Source organism: Octopus sinensis, linkage group LG6 (assembly GCF_006345805.1).
Source record: "Octopus sinensis linkage group LG6, ASM634580v1, whole genome shotgun sequence".
Classification (NCBI taxonomy): domain Eukaryota; kingdom Metazoa; phylum Mollusca; class Cephalopoda; order Octopoda; family Octopodidae; genus Octopus; species Octopus sinensis.
In genome coordinates, this window is record NC_043002.1 from 100,231,558 (window position 1) to 100,249,057 (window position 17,500).

Below are 17,500 nucleotides of genomic sequence, written 5' to 3' on the forward strand. Positions count from 1 at the left end.
CCCCGTCCAGCTGGGGGGAACACATACGCCACAGAAACCGGGAAACCGAGCCCATGAGCCTGGCTAGGCTTGAAAAGGACGCATGAAATGAAAAAAAAATCGGCGACATATAGCGAACACGGAAACTTCTGATCTAATTCTCGAAATTAGGACAAATTTTGACATTTTTGTTCAACACGCAATGAATGTAAAAGATGCATGCTCCAAGATGTGCAATCACACACACAACCACGTATTTGAGACACAAAAATTTTCACTGACGGGTTAAGCCTTCGCATCCTAACCTCAATTTATTCAGTTATATGAAAAGTTTAGTTACCTCCACGAAATATTACCCAAAAAATATATTTCGCGAAAAACATACGTTGAGTGAACATTTCATATGCATGAATGAAAATCACGTTTTCAAGCTAGCTTTGTACATGAAATTTAGAAAGACTTATATCCATAACTTTAATGACAGGCCTCGAGTATTTCAGATTTTCTAATTTAAGCAACATTGCTGTGCTTGATATAAATGTTTAAATATCAAGGAACATCTAAACTGTTCCCTGAATAAAGTATTAGAGTTAATTTCGTTAAACTGCGAATATTTACAAAAAAAGCCTTGATCCCATATTCTAAATTTTGAAGTCATAGATGCACGATAGCATTTTTATATACATTTTCCAACTAGCATAGATTATAGCTTACTTCAATGTAGCCAGTTCAATGTACCTAACGCGCAGAGAATGTAATTTAGGATCCCTAAAACCATTTACAAAGTCCCACAGGAACTTAGCACAGCAGCTACAGGAAAGAAATACTTGGAATATTCTAGAACGTATCGAAAAAATAGCGCAAGTGTATCAAAATTTGATTGTTTATGGTCCCTAACAACGTTATTATCATTACTTTTCGCATGAAAATTTTCATATCTCCCCCTGTACTTTAGAAAAGTATTTCCTTTTCAAATCTGAAAGTTTTAAAATTTTCCTTTCTTTCTAATCTCTTTCAGGATACAGTGATCCCTTTTGCATGCTTGGAATTATGCCCAGCTGTCCAGTTGACTATTCGTCTAGCGAATCCACTTCCTCCTATCCGGACGATGAGAGCCCACGATATCGCGATAAGAAAGGACTGAAAAAGTTTTCTACGAGTAGCTTGCACAAGAAGAAAGATAAGCAGCAAGCTGTTAGAGACCTCTTGCCAGCGAAGCTTATACGGACGACCAATGTTAAAAAGAACACTTTAAATCCAGTGTGGAACGAGCGCTTCAGATTGTGAGTTATATTTTTGCTTTTTTGTATTCTGTGTATTAACCAGAGAGACAGATAGAGAGAGAGAGAGAGAGAGAGAGTAAGAGGGAGAGAGAGTGAGAGAGCGAGAGAGAACAAATTGTTGAAAACTTCATTAAAATTTCCGTTTACATATGTAAATTAACATAAACACCAAAGCAAACTATTTCCAGTTTTTCTGTGTATTCTGAAATATTATATCTACCTCCGATGTTTGAAAACAAATTGAATTGCTTTATAATTATTCGCGTGAAGATATTTCTGTTTTTATTCGTCTTTCGTGTCGCTAAATTAGTTTTTCCGTATAATTCTTACTTCTATTACGTATCATTTTACTCTAAATTGTTCTGATTTTCGTGCAACTTACTTGCTTTTGATATTTTCTCTGTATCTCTCATATATCGGAATAATCTAATAAAAGCATAACAAATTTCTGGAAGAGTATCTTTTGTAGGAATTAATGGTATAAAATTTAGATTTACTAGATTTTTAATTATATAATCAAGACGTAGAAAACGGTGGAATTTAATACATTATTTGTTGAATATGTCAGACGTAAGTACTCGTGATAGCGGTACACATTAATGGTCAAGCGAGAAATTTCTTGGAAATTATATGTCTATAATTTCCAATTTAAAATGAAAGAAATGCATTGTATCGGAGCGAGTTGGTCTATTCTTGGGTTGATTAGGAGTATTAAAACTGTTGCTGAAAACTAGGTTGATCGTATCTCAGCTTTCAGAAAACTCAATAACGCATTCAATCGATATTGGCATAGACAGTAACTTAACAGAAAGAAAGAATATGAAAAAAAATATTTACAGATAGATGATTTATATGTAATGCATGCATAAAGAACCATTTGATAAAACTGGACAAAAATCACCGATTAAATACATTTGATGCACCACATTCAGCAAATGGAAGTATTCGGTGTTAAGAAATATGCAGGACGCTAACGTCTGCGAAAGAATAATTGCATATGTCAACATGAACAGAAAACCCACACATGTAATGAGATTGGCTTTAATTGCATTAAGTTAAGAGAAATAGAATATGATGCTGAGATTTTACTGCTTCATCCAGCTAAAATCGCTAATTAAAAGTAATTAATATAATTAATTTCCATATCCTCATTTTCCACCTAAGACTCCAAAGATGGCGTGCTGGCAAAATCGTTAAGACATCGAACAAAAATGTATATTGGTATTTCTTCCGGCTTTTTATATTCATTCTTTCAGGGTCGATAAAAGAAGAACCAGTTGAGTCTTGGAGCTCAACTGGTTCTTCTTTTATCGTTTCACACTCCTTCCTGAAATGTTAACGTTATACCAAAATTTTAAACCGTTATTAAGCAGACAGAATCGTTAGTATGTGGGGAAAATATTTTGAAGTATTTGTTTCAGCTAGTTAAGTCCTGGGATCAAATCCCGACGTAGTTGACTTGGCCTTTCTTTCTTTAATTGTTGTGAAACTAAGGCAGTGTGCTGGTAAAAACTTAAGCACACATGATAAAATGCTTAGCGACATTTCGTCCGTCTCTATGTTCCGAGTTGAAATCCTGCCAAATCCTACTCTGCGTTTCATCCTTTCGGGGTCGATAAAATAAGTATCACTTACGCAATGGGTTCGGATCAGAATAATCGACTAGCTCCCTCGCGCCAAAATTTCAGAAAAGATTTTAACATGAGAAACTACGGAAGTATTTTCTATCATCGTAACTATTAGTTATGCTAAATTCAGAAGTGTATGCTAAATTCTGAAAAAATGGTTAATAGCTTACGGAACATATGACAAAAATTCAAATAATATTATACCACACTAGAGTCTCAAATCGTTCTTACAAAGTCCATAATGTGAGAATTGGTGGGGGGGGGCGTAAATTGGGGGATAGTGTCGATAAAAAAGAAGGAAATAGGTCAAATAGGGAAAACTGCTTATATACGGAAAACGGAAATAGAAAGTTATAATATAAGTTTAACGCTGCAAAGAACAAAAAGACGAAAGCTCTTCCTCAAACAAAAGAAGAAAAGAAAATAAAAGGACAAAGGAGGAAATAATGAAGAGACAGCAGGTCTGCATCTCGCGGTCAAGGTATAGTCTCCTTGGTAACATGCTGTGGAATGAGTAGATTTGTATTACACGCGCAAACACACACACACACACACACACACATATATATATATAATATGAATTAGAGATAAAACAGTGATAGACATAAAGCAATACATAGATAACCAATATATATGTATATAATTTTTTTAGATATATACCTTATAACTAGATCTCCAAAAGTATAAAATGAATGATAAATATATAATATAATATAACATATTATATTATATATTTATCATTCATTTTATACTTTTTATATATAAAGTTATATATATATATATATTGGTTGTTTATGTATTGGTTTATGTCTATCACTGTTTGAGTTGTATAATAATGATTTTATCTCTAATTTATATTTTATATATTTATACTGTGAAATTTGATTTAATACTAAGTTGAATTTTTCCTTGTAAGTTTGGAGTTATACTCCCTAATATTATATATATATATATATATAATTATATTAAATTAGAGATAAAACCACTATTAGGCAAATCAAACAATGAAAAACTTAAGCCAATACATAAAATTAATTAATTTATATTATTTTAAATATATATCAAAATTCTTAAAAGTTTAATAAAAGATAATGAGTAACCATGGTTCTGGGCTCAATCTCACTGAGTGGTACTTTGGGCAAGTTCTCTACTCTATCCTCGGGCTAACCAAAGCCTTGTAAGTGGATTGGGTAGAAAAGAAACTAAAAGAAATACGTCGTATATATGCAGTATATATACTGCATATATATATATATATATATATATATATATATATATATATATATTGCATATATACGGCGGAGAGTTACAGTTGCTGACAAAAGCAGAACAGTGGAGACATACAAGGAAACCGAACGAAAAGAAAAATGTTCGCTATTTAACCCCTTCATGTTGTTTTCGTTCGGTTACCTTGTATGTCTTCACTGTCCTGTTTCTCTTACCAACTTTGACCCTCTGTAAATCCCAAATTTTATTTTGCTTTACGGGAACAACTGCCTTTCGAAGACTCATATTGTCGTTCAATGCTCGAAATGAGTAGAACATGGACGGCCGACAAGTGATGAAGGGTCGTTATTTATGTTACTTGTCCTGTTTTCCATTTGTTTCTCTTGTTGTTTATTTATTGTTTTCGTATTTCATGTTGGTTATGGCTTTTCGCATTTATGTTGTTTACGCTTTGTGACATCCTGCACCCAAATATGCATATATATACGTGTATATGTGTGTATGTGTATGTATACATATGTATATATATCACGTGATCACGTGACCGACCAGACCATCAGATGTTGCTACACATCGCTGGTCACAATGCGTTCGCATTGTTTTAGCCTTCGAATGACGCCACCCCGCTGGCTAAGCGAGCAGGCCAATGTATATATATACATACACACACACACACACACACATACATATATATATATATATATATATATATATATATATATATATTATTTATATTATTATTTGATTGAACATCACGCATCTATTTCCAAGTAAGTTCATCTTATATATATAAACACACACCCACATACACACGCACACACACATACGCACACACATACATACACACACACACATACACACACGAATTAGGCTATAGTATGCGTCTGGGTGGAAATATGGCTGTATTCAGTTCTTAACTCTCTCCGCTCATGTTGATTTTGTTCGAAAGAAGCAAAACCAATCTTCTAAGTGTCAGAAGTTGAATGAACTTATAAATTATACTCGTGCATATGCGTCTCGGTAGTATTAGTCTTTCATTGTCCTATTTATCTATAGACATGTTTAAACATTATAGCAGAAGACAATGATTTAATAGCAAGATTGAGTTTCGCATGATCTTGGTATTATTTCAGTAAATCTATTTTAGCAACATGCAATTGGAAAATTCTCCAGTTAGTTTAACATTGTATCTTGCTCTGTATTTATCGAGTCAATTCGTCATTCAAAAGATGTTTGGAACTCATTGATTTTTAAACGTTTGACCCAAGACACACTTGTCAAATTTTCCTTTTGATGATAACTCGGCGAGAGCCCTGAATTTATAGCATTCAAGTGGGGACAAGGAAGTATGTCTTAAATACTTTATGAATTTACTTTCATTGTTATCTTGTTTAAATATAATTGTTAATGGATAAAAACTGAAGAAACGACTCAATGGACAGGGATATTGAAGCTGGAATACATAGATTAGACATAGATATATATGGTATGGGAAAATGAATGTGAATAAATATGTATAAAGAAACAAAAGATTGGGTTAGAATGGCTATGGAGAAATGTGGTAGATATTTTCCTGTGTAAATTCCTGTATTCTAGTCTGAAAGTCTATGTCATCTAATGATATTTCAATCGACACGTAGCTATAAGGAAGAATCGAGGAAGAAATATGATATAAACGTAATGGGGAGAGGGGGGAAATACAAATGGGGGTCAAACTGAAGGCAAGTAGAAATGAAACAGTAACGAAAAGCATGTGACAGAACGGCATTGCATAATAAGAAATAATCCAAAAATAAATCGAAGGATTTTGACAGAAAATATAGGAAATGTACTCACCTTGAAATCCATATCATCTGAAACTGATGAAATTAAATCCTCAGCATCTTGTAAGAATCATTCTACTAGCCATTTAATTACATTCAAAGCTATTAAATTTAATTATGATTGACGGTTATGTAATGAAGCTTCAACATTTTTGTTGTACACCTGAAACCTTGTCACTTCCACAGTTCAATTGCTAATGTGTAATTGTGTCAGAGACCAGGTTACTCTTTTGACAAAAATTGTGACACTTCATGTAATACTTTTGAAATAAAAGTGGCTTTAATTAACAGCTTTTTTCTGTTATTAAATGGTTGGAAATATTTTACAATGAAGTAAAAATAAAACATCCAAATGAGTTAAAGTTGTATTTGGTAAGGTGATCTACGTAAACGCTACCCTGATCCTAAATATTATAGCATTCCAAGTAAAACTGCGGCTTTAAGAAGTCCAGCATTAAAATGCGAAGTTTGTGTTAGATTACACGTTGCGGTACTGTAAGAAGGTATTGAGACATCCCATAAATAATGCGGTTTTTCAATTTCTTGAACTAAAAGTCGGAAGAGAATAGGGTATCTACCTGAATCAGCTTACTATAAAAGGAGTTAGTAATTTTCCCTTGTATTTATTCTTAGTGCAAGTTTTGAAGAGTGCAGTTCAATTTTAACAGTTATTTTTTCAAAGATATATAGGAAGTGACAAAGGAGCATATTCGGCATATTTTGCTTTATGAGTTCAAAAAAGGGTACAACGCAACGAAAAGTGCGAGGAATATTAATGCAGTATATGGAGATTGGAAATAAGGGCAAGATAGTGTCAGCAGTGGTTCCAGAAATTCTGAGCCTGAAACTACTGGCTAGAAGACCAGCCTCGTCCTGTAGGATATGTAGAGCTCGACGAGGACGTGCTGTAAACACTGGTGGAACAAAATCCCATCGTAACTGTTGAGGAACTAGCAGAGAAATTTGAACTTGGTCATTCAACCATTCATCGACACCTACGTACCATCGGAAAAGTCAGCATATTGGGTTAATGAGCTTCTCTCAAACTTTCCGAGTCTAATCGCGCGCATAGAGTGAATATGTGCTCTTCTTTGCTGTCGCATCTCACGAATGAGCCTTTTTCGGACCGAATAATGACTGCTGAGGAGAAATGGGTTCTCTATAAAAGTGACAAGCGCCGAAGACAGTGTGTAGAGAATGGATAAACACCTGCACCCCATGCTAAAGAAGGTCTTCACCAACGTAAGGTGTTTTTATTTGTTTGGTGGGATTTGAATGTTTAGTCCACTCTGAACTTTTAAACCCAAACCAAATGATAACAAAGGAGATCTACTTCGAGCAGCTGAAGTGGCTTAGGTTAACGCTAGAAGAAAACAGACCATCTTTGGTTTCAAAACAAAAAGTATTCTTCCGTCCGGATAATACTCGGCCACATACAGTAAGGTTGACATTCGAAAGCAGTTTGAATGGGAAACGATGCCCCACCAACCATATTCACCAGGCATTGCACCCACTCCCATCTGATTATCATTTATTCCCCAATCTTCAAAATCATTTGGACGGGAAAATATGAATTCTTTAGACGAGGTAAGAACAGTACTGGAGGAAGTATTTTTCATTACTGACAAGAGAACTGTGGAAGAGGCCTTACAAATCTATCAGATAGATCGAAGAGCATTGAAGAAATTGAAGGGGAGTATATTTTAGATGAAAAAGAACTTTGTTTATCTAAATTTTGGAAAATAAAAGAAGTATAAAAAATCGCTTTATTTATGGGATGACCCAATATATATTCTGCCATGGCACCAGGTCTACAAAAGGTGGTGAAAGGAATTACTTTAACTGGAATTGGGAAAATTTGTCACAATACCGTTCTTGGAAGGGTAGATAGAACCCATCACTATGTTTGAAACCATCACTTGCTGCAAGGTTAACGTCACTAGAGTTCACACTATTCAGGATCGATCACTAGCCACAGAGGCCATGGATATTTCTCCTCCCCTTTGGAATATGGGAAAAACAATACTAATCATAACAAGAGCACTCAGAGATCGCAAACCTCCACCAAGGCAACACCAACGTCCTCTCAATGATTAACCAGAGATGATTTTTAAAATGTGAATATATGCTCGACCAACGAGGGTACTAAAAATGAACACGGCCGCTCAAAAAAATTACGTAAAAAAAAACGGGAAAATAATACAGAACCCTTGTCCAGTGCCGGGTCGATCCCAAAATCTATTCAGTTTTTTGCCGCTCACTAGGCCAAACTTCCCTGAAAGTTTCATCCGAATCCATCCAGCGGTTCTTGAGATGATTTGTCCACGGACAAACAAACAAGCAAACACGATTGGAAACAATACCTCCGCCTTTGTTAAGGCGGAGATAATTATTGGGTTTTTTTTTATAATTTGGAATCATATTTTCACAAAAGCCATCATAAGCCGGCGATTTTGAGGGCACAGAGCACTTGACTGGTACTTCTTTTATTAACCTCGGAACGTAGAGAGACACAATAAATTAGCTAATCAGTATCCTAGTAATCAGTCATAACTGCTTCTAATTTATTTTAAAAATCATTAATCTTTAAAGAGAGAGATGGTTGAGAGTCCATTGTATCGATCCCCAGACTTAATTGTTCCTTTATTTTAGTGACCGCTGAACCTAATGAGGCCTATAAAGTGCGACAAGGCATTTTATCCGACACCGAAACAACTCTAGCTACCCAGGATTTTTGTAATAGTCATAAGTGTTTCTAATTTAAACATAAATCTAACCATATTTTAAGGTAGAAGTTTATTTGGTACCAGTGATCCTAGTCCTTCAGTGATACATAATTTTATCGATACACACCCTAAAAGGAAGAAAAACAATGTTGCGGACGGTGTGACTTAATGTCAGAACATAATGGGCCGGAAGAAATGCCGTAAAGCAGTTTCTCCGATAGTTTAACAATGCCCTCAATACACAGCGATAATAACTATTTCCACTATTTGCACAAGGCCTGAGATATTAGAGAGTGGAGATAGTCCATTATATTAACTCCAGTGCTTTACTAATGCTATCGATCCGAAAGAATAGACAACAAATTCGACCACGGCGGAATTGCAAATTAGAACGTAAAGACGGGGGAAGTACCGCTATGAACGTCCGGCGCGCTAATGATTCTGTTATCTAGCCCCACCTTAATAATAATAATAATAATAATATAATAATAATAATAATGGAAGCACTCCGTCGGTTACGACGACGAGGGTTCCGGTTGATCCGAATCAACGAAACAGCCTGCTCGTGAAATTAACGTGTAAGTGGCTGAGCACTCCACAGACACGTGCACCCTTAACGTAGTTCTCGGGGATATTCAGTGTGACACAGAGAGTGACAAGACCGGCCCCTTGAAATACAGGTACAACAGAAACAGGAAGTAAGAGTGAGAGAAAGTTGTGGTGAAAGAGTACAGCAGGGATCACCACCATCCCCTACCGGAGCCTCGTGGAGCTTTTAGGTGTTTTCGCTCAATAAACACTCGCAACGTCCGGTCTGGGAATCGAAACCGCGATTCTATGACCGCGAGTCCGCTGCCCTAACCACTGGGCCATTGCGCCTCCAATAATAATAATAATAATAATAATAATAATAATAATAATAATAATGTCAATTACTGAAATATGTAATCTTGACAGAGAAATACGAAAACTGTTGACAATGCATAGAATGCACCACCCAAAGGCAGATACAGAACGACTTTATCTACCAAGAAAAGAGGGAGGCCGTGGACTTTTACAACTGGCAATAACAATGAAGATTGCTACTATTGGCCTAGACACCTACCTGAAAAACTCTGAGGACTGGACGTTAAAACTTGTCTCAAAACATGAAAACAAGAAAGCATCATACTCAGTAACAAAACAGGCAAAGGAATATCTGAGTGAATTCCGAATACAACAAATTCCAGTACTAGACGTTATAGAAACAAGCGCAGTAAAAGCTAAACGCATGAAAACCCGTGCTAAAAATGCTGACTTAGATATTCTGTCTATAAATGACAAGAAAAGCCTCTCAATGGCAAATATCCAAAGAGAGCGATTAATGCCGATGTTGACAAAGGACTTAGCTAACAATGGCTAACGACTTCTGGCTTCAAATTACAAACAGAAGGGTTTATCATAGCAGCCCAGGATCAATGCCTACCTACAAGATACTACCAGGCCATCATATTAATGAACGGCAACTCGCCAATATGCCGTGTATGTCAACAACGAAATGAGACCATTGATCATGTTGTCTCTATGTGCAGTTTTCTTGAGCTTACAGAGTATCTCAACGGACATAATAGAGCTGCACATTATATTCACTGGGTAATTTGCAAAAAAGTGGCCTGGCCCCATGATAAAAACTGGTGGGAACACAAAAAAGCCCTGTGCTTGAAAATGATCAGATCTCATACCTCTGGAACTTCACCATTCAAACTGACAGAAAGAGAGATGCAAATAGGACAGACATCATATTAAAAGACTTTAGACAAAAATCATGCTTCCTCATTGATATGACTGTCCCAATCGATATAAACGTATCTGTCAAGACCAAAAACTGAGCAAGTATAAAGATCTTGAAATAGAAATTAGCAAATTGTGGAACCTGAAGACTAAAACAATACCTGTTGACATAGGTGCCCTAGGAATGATAGCAAAAGGGGCCGATTGCTACCTAGCTTAGATACCAAGAAACCCCCAATGGCAGGAATTTAAAAGATAGTATTCATGTGAACTGCCCATATTCTGCGTAAAAGACTGTCCATACAATCTCAAATTTTAAAACATACACAATTTTCTTATGGTTTCTTTAACATTCTCTAGAAAAACACTATGTACAAAACCAAATATATGGCACCCTAGGCTTTCACCAACATGAACTTCTAACTTGTCTCTTGGCGTCTCTGGGTGAGATTTGGAGACAAATTGTACAAATGCAAAGGAAAAGTCAAACATAAAATACTAATAAAATGTTCTGATGCAGTACCAGGCAGTGGCTCTCATAGGTTCTGATCTTAATTGATTGGGAGTGTTATCATCTCCTTTTTTGTCTTGGTATAAAAGATGGGCTAAGGCAAATATTTAGCTCCATACCGCAGATTTGCTTGTCAGTTCATTAACGTAAACCAGTTGAGCATGTACCCTGGAGGCAGATGATAAGTGCATCTCTGATCATGTGTAGAAGTAATGGGGAACCAGCATAGCCATAAGTTGAGAAGATTTCTTTGGAGTTTAAATAATTCACATTTCGAAACATGGGTGTTTTGTTCATCATCCTTAATGAAACTTTATTCATGGACTATTTGAGCATGATGGGCTACTGGACCTAAAGAAAATTCCAACTGGGTCCCACCTGAAAGTTCATGCCCTGTTTATCTTGATATACGTCCACCATATCACGCACGTATAGTTGTGATGTAAGTGCCTGATGTACCCTATCATACGGGTAACATGATGGGTATAATGGCCTTCGTATATTTCACCCCAGTGTCACTCTGATGGCATGCAATGCTCTCTCATTCAATGATAACAATGGTGTTATATTTTTGATGCTTTATATTATGTTGGGCTAAATACAGATACAAATAATGCTTTCTATTTTCTACTAATGTAAATATGCTGACAGGGTGCATCAGTGTCTCTTGACTTACATTAATATATAGGATTCATAAATACATGGATATGTATAGCATTCATAAATACATGGATATGTTCATTAGGAGAGACTTTGTCATATTTTTATCAGGTTCTGCTAACGTCCAAACAGAAATATACAAAAATTGTTTTTGTTTTCGATTATTTTCTTTTCTTTTCTTTTTTGATGTAACTATTATTGCTCACTAAAAATCGATATATTCATGTCCTGAATACTTTGCTTCGGTTGACAATGCTTGTAGAATTATTTGGATCAGCTATAAATAGTAGACTTGAACTGAAATTAATCTGTTAGCTTACAAGATGAGTTCTACGCAGAGTTATATTGTTGTAAAACAATTAATAATAATAATAACATAAAATGTGGACGGGGAAAATGAAGTTATAATCAGTATGTTTCAGACATCGCAAAACATAAATAGATTGTTTATGAGTCCTGTGTTGTCTCATGTATACGTGAGGTTGTCAGGATTCTAAAATTTTTTATTGTGTTTGGAATTTGAGTCTTCTGTGTGCACACACAGACACACAGACATAAACACACACACACACACACACACACACACACATATATATATATATATTTATGGATATAACTCAAAACTACGTCCGGTAGTGGGACCCTGGTTTCAGGGTTTGAGGAGTACGTGTTCCTCATGTCCACTCTGGGCCGGAATGGTAGCAGGTGTAAGGGCCCAAACTATGGGTTAACTAGCAAACCGCCCCTGCGACTTGGGACGGGCGGTAGAATGCAGTCGCCGTATTCCCTGCGTGGCGTAAGAAGCGACTGAAAGAGGCGGGAACGAAGAGATGGGAATGCACTCCTCCTAGTAATTCTGTTTCCTAAAAAGACAAGAAAAGAACAAGGAGATAGGAGAAGTTTACCATCAAATCCCACCCTAGTACTAGGATCATGGAATCTGTGTGGATGCAGTAAAGTGAGGTAAAGAGGAGTTAGATAGGAAATGTGATGATGAGGAGAAGGGTGTATGTGCTTGCACTGACCGAAACTAAGATGAAAGGTAAGGGAGAGTATCAGTTTGGTGATGTGACTGGACGAGTGTCGGGAGTGAAGGGGAAGGGCTCGCGAGAGAGTGACATTGCTGGTGAGTCAGCGTGTGCAGGAGACTGTGGTGGAGTGGAAGGAAGTGTCTTCAAGATTAGTGTGGGCTAAGACGAAGTGGGGTGGTGAGATGTGGGTGTATTTTAGTGCGTACGATCCAGGGAGTGAAAGGTGTGATGGAGAATTTGAGGAGTTCTGGAGGGAGTGTGGATAGGGTGGGGAAAATTGGAGGTGTTGGGTGATTTAAATGTGCGAGTAGGAAATGAGGAAATAAAAAATGTAGTATGTAAATATGGAGTTCCTGTTCGGAATGTGAGTGGAGGGAGGTTGAGGGAAATGTGTATGGAACTGGACTTGGTGGTGGGGAATAGTCTTTTTAAAAAGTGAGAGAAAAACAAGTTCACACGATGGGAGGTGGAGGGAGGAATAGTAGTGGATAAGGTATGTATTAATTGATAAGAGAGTAGCAGGAAGGTTGGTGGGTGTGCATGTAATAATGATAGGTGAATGTGGAGGAGTGTGAGATCACTTCTTAGTACAGGGGTAGTTGAAAGTATGTTCCAAATAGAATGCTGGACGAGGGAGAGGGGAGAAAGAGGTTGTGATGGTGAGTGAACAGGATAACAGAGAGAAGGAGCAGGATCATGTAGAGAAATTGAGGTGAGTAAGAACAGGTAAAAAAAACCGGAGATAGAAGATATAGGGGAGGAGTGGGAGCCTTTTAGAAAGGCCGTAATGAGATGTGACTTTGAGGTATCTGGTACACGAGTGTTTGGAATGGGTGTGAGAAAAGTTAGTGAGTTGTTGAATGAGCAGGTAAGGGATGCAGTAGCAAAGAAGAAAAGAGTCTTTGAATTGTGGTTGCACAAGAGGGATGGAGAGGCTTATGAGCGTTACAGAGAAGTGAAGAGAAGATGAAGAGAGTGGTGAGTGTGGGGAAATGTGAGGCGAGTGAAAGTTTAGGGAACATTTTGAAAGGAATAAAGCGATGTTGTGGAAAGTGGTACCTAGGGTAAGGAAGGTGGTTGGAGGAAGGGAAGGAAGGGTGAAGGATATAAATGGAAATTTGCGGAAAGATAGTGAGGATATACAAAGGAAATGGGCAGAGTATTTTAGTGAGATGTTTAATGTGGAGGACGATGGGGAGGCAAGTATAGTGGGTATAGGAGGAGAGAGGAGAATGCCTGGTGATGGGCAATGGATATACAGTGCAAATGACAAGGAGGAGGTGAGGGAATCTTTGCGGGATGGGGCGCTCCAATGAAGAATTTTAGTTGATCACATTGAACCCCATACTTGTTTTTAAACCTAATAATCATTCCATCGGTCCCTCTTGCCGAAACACAAAATTACAGGACCTAATGATGAGAAAACAGATGAGAAAACACAGACAAACACACCGATGCATTATATATATATATATATATATATATATGATTGAACTGACAGAACACAACGAGGGGAAAAAGTTAGACGAAAGCAGAGCAAACTGGAAACAAGACGACAATTTAACAGGCGGCGACTATAGACAAGGTCATGATATACGAAATATTCGCAGTTGAATTTTCTTTGTCGGCCAATAACTAAAATATCATCGTGATTTCGCACCATTATCATTGAGACCACTCAATCTTGGGGGTGCCAGGGCTGCTATTGAGCTACTTAGTAAAGGCTAAGGAGACGGAAACAAAAAGGACGTACATAAATACAACTGACGGAGAATTATGCATATATTACAAGGCGAAGCCTTACGGCTATATCAACAGGTAAAAAGATAATAATATTTATACAAATACCACAAATACAACAGATAGAGCTTTGCAGCTATCGACAGGTGTACGCATTTTTAATAAAATTTATTTAAACACAATATATAAGAATATGTACACATGTTAATGCATGTATCTATGTACGTTTTGTTTTATCTGCCCTAAGTTTTCGAACACATCTTATAAAGCAGCATGCATAATTCTGTTCATATGTGTGTGTGTGTGTATGTGTGTGATGGCTTTTGTAAGGCAGCATCGATTTTTTACAATTCTGTGAATAATAATAATAGTATTGTTAATGTTGAGGACTATAAGCGATGACTATGTAATGACTAATTGGGTATATAAGCATTCGACAGAGAAAAGTACGTTTTCCAGTACGCATAGAACTTGAACCCATATCTTATTACTTTATTTTCTTTACTTGTTATTGCACGGTGATCGGTTATAAGCTTTAAGCTTATAAAATACTATTATTAATATATATGTTTTTTTTTATTATTGTACTTGTTTCAGTCATTTGAGTGTGGCCATGCTGGGGCACTGCTTTTAGGCGAGCAGATCAACTCCAGGACTTGTAAGCCTAGTACTTATTCTATCTGTCTCTTTTGCCGAACCGCTAATTTATGGGGACCTAAACAGACCAGCGTCGGTTGTCAAGCTATGCTGGGGAGACAAACACATACACACAAACATATAGACACATACATACATACGTACATACATACATGCATATATATATATATATATGTATGCGACGGAATTATTTCAGTTTCCGTGTACGAGATCCACTCACAAGTCTTTGGTCGGCTCAAAGCTATAGTAGAAGACACTTCACCAAGGTTCTACGCAGTGGGACTGAACCCTGAACAATGTGATTGGTAAGCAAGCTACTTACCACACAGACACTGCTGAGCTATATATATATATATATATAATATATATATATATATATATATAATACATGTATTCATGTTAGAATAACCATTTCTATGGGCAAAAGGGACACTAAGGTAAATTTATTCTAACTCGAATTATATCGTATTGATTCGTTCCACTCGTAATAATCCTAAGCATGTGCAAATGCCTAAATGTCTGGGTTCAGTTGTAAGCAAGATTACGAATGTCACTCTAATCAATGCATGCTTCAAGACTGCTACTCTACCCTTTAAAACTGTTAAATCTATTCACCATTTAATTTACTCCCATTTTTGGATACCTCTCTCAGCAGTTTGTGATCTGTTGATATTATTATTATTATTATTATTATTATTATTATTATTATTATTATTATTATTATTATTAATATCATTATTATTATTATTATTATCCATATACACACAACAGACTAGACGATTAGATGCCAAAAATCCTCCTAACGTGTTATAGCAAGTAACATAAGATGCCAAGAACCATCGTTATTATTATTATTATTATTATTATTGCTATTATTATTATTATCATCATTATTATTAATGAGAGACCAACGCATGCGACCAAATTGACACGAAGCCCATTAAACGCATCATGAGTATCCATCTGAAAAGGGTACAACAGATACATGCATCTCAACCATGAGCGACATGGCGATCTCGTATCACTATAAACAGCACAAGACTTTCCAAGACGGGTCCAATTAGAATTTATTTTTATATCGAGTAGCCTACCCGCTCAAAATTTCCCTGAATAAGGTTTATTTAAGGATGTCGAACGAAGCATCCATCTTTGCTAAGGTGAATTGTTCAAATCACAGAGAATTCCTGTCGATATGTGGCTATGATACGCACCCACTACTTCTACTCAAGATTAGAGATGCACATATCGTCTTCCACTAAGCGGAATTCTCAACTGGTTTAGGTCAGGCAAATGACAATCAAATCTGTGGTATCAAGCAGAATGTTTGCTGTGGATCATATTTTAAACAGACATAACATATACACGATAACACTTCTAATCAGTTAAGATGAAATGCTATGGCAGCCACTGCCCGGCACTGCTCAGGGTATTGAGAGCCACTACCTATCGCTGCATATTATTATTATTATTATTATTATTATTGAAACAAGGATCACTTTACCCCAATGAAGTAGAGACAACTGACTCAACACTACAGTAAACTACCACACATGTACGGTCTCCCTAAGATTCACAAGAATGGTATTCCATTAAGACCAATAGTGAACTTTAGAAGTTCAGCATGTCATCCACTGAGCCGTTTTCTTGTGGATATAATCAGTCCATTAGCAAGAAAGTCAACATCGTACGTGAAGAACTCCACCCACTTTACAGAATTCATCAAGGATACTCCTATAGAATCCAACCAGATTGTAAGTATAGATGTGATAAGTCTGTTCGCCAAAGTCCCAACTGGTGAAGCCCTATCGGTGATTCAAGAAAATCTAGTGACAAACACCCATCTAAAATAACGCACAAGTTTACCAATAAGAAACCTGATGGAAATGTTGACTATCTGTGTAGAAACTACTTACTTCAGCATAGACATTGAAATATATCCACAAAAAGAGGGTTTACATATGGGTTCGCCATTGTCACCGATAATAGCCAATATATAATGGAATACTTTCAGAATTTGGCTTTAGGATCAACACTACTAAAACCAACCCTATGACAGCGATATGTTGATGGAACGATTATACTCTGGCCCGACCAGGAATATGTCGAAATGATGTTAGATCATGTGAACTCGAATATAACCATCCATACAGTTCACAATGGAAAAGGGAAAAGACAATCAGCTAGCTTTCCTGGACGTATTAATAACACGCACCAAGTATGGATCCAAGACATCTGTATACTGCAAGCCGACCTTCACTGGACCAAACCTCAACTTCAATTCCCATCACCCATACAGTGTAAAGAGAGGGATTGCTCAGTGCCTAAAACATCGAGCAATGAATATAAGTAGCGATCGTAACACCCACCCCGAAGAAATGATCAAGCTAAGTAAAAATCTATTAAGTAACAACTACTCCAAAAACATACAATCCCCTCCAATGATAAAGAAAAGGGAGGATGAAACC

At 36.7% G+C, this 17,500-nt stretch overlaps 1 protein-coding gene across 2 annotated transcripts in view; it reads left to right on the forward strand.

Moving 5' to 3' along the window:
• Positions 1-17,500, forward strand: part of LOC115213303 (BAI1-associated protein 3-like) — a 1,469,361-nt gene that overhangs the window by 1,015,953 nt on the left and 435,908 nt on the right. For both annotated transcript variants that reach the window (XM_036504187.1, XM_036504188.1), the window contains one exon: positions 998-1,262. In XM_036504187.1, the coding sequence (XP_036360080.1) occupies positions 998-1,262 (265 nt within the window). The remainder of the gene's footprint in view (positions 1-997; positions 1,263-17,500) is intronic.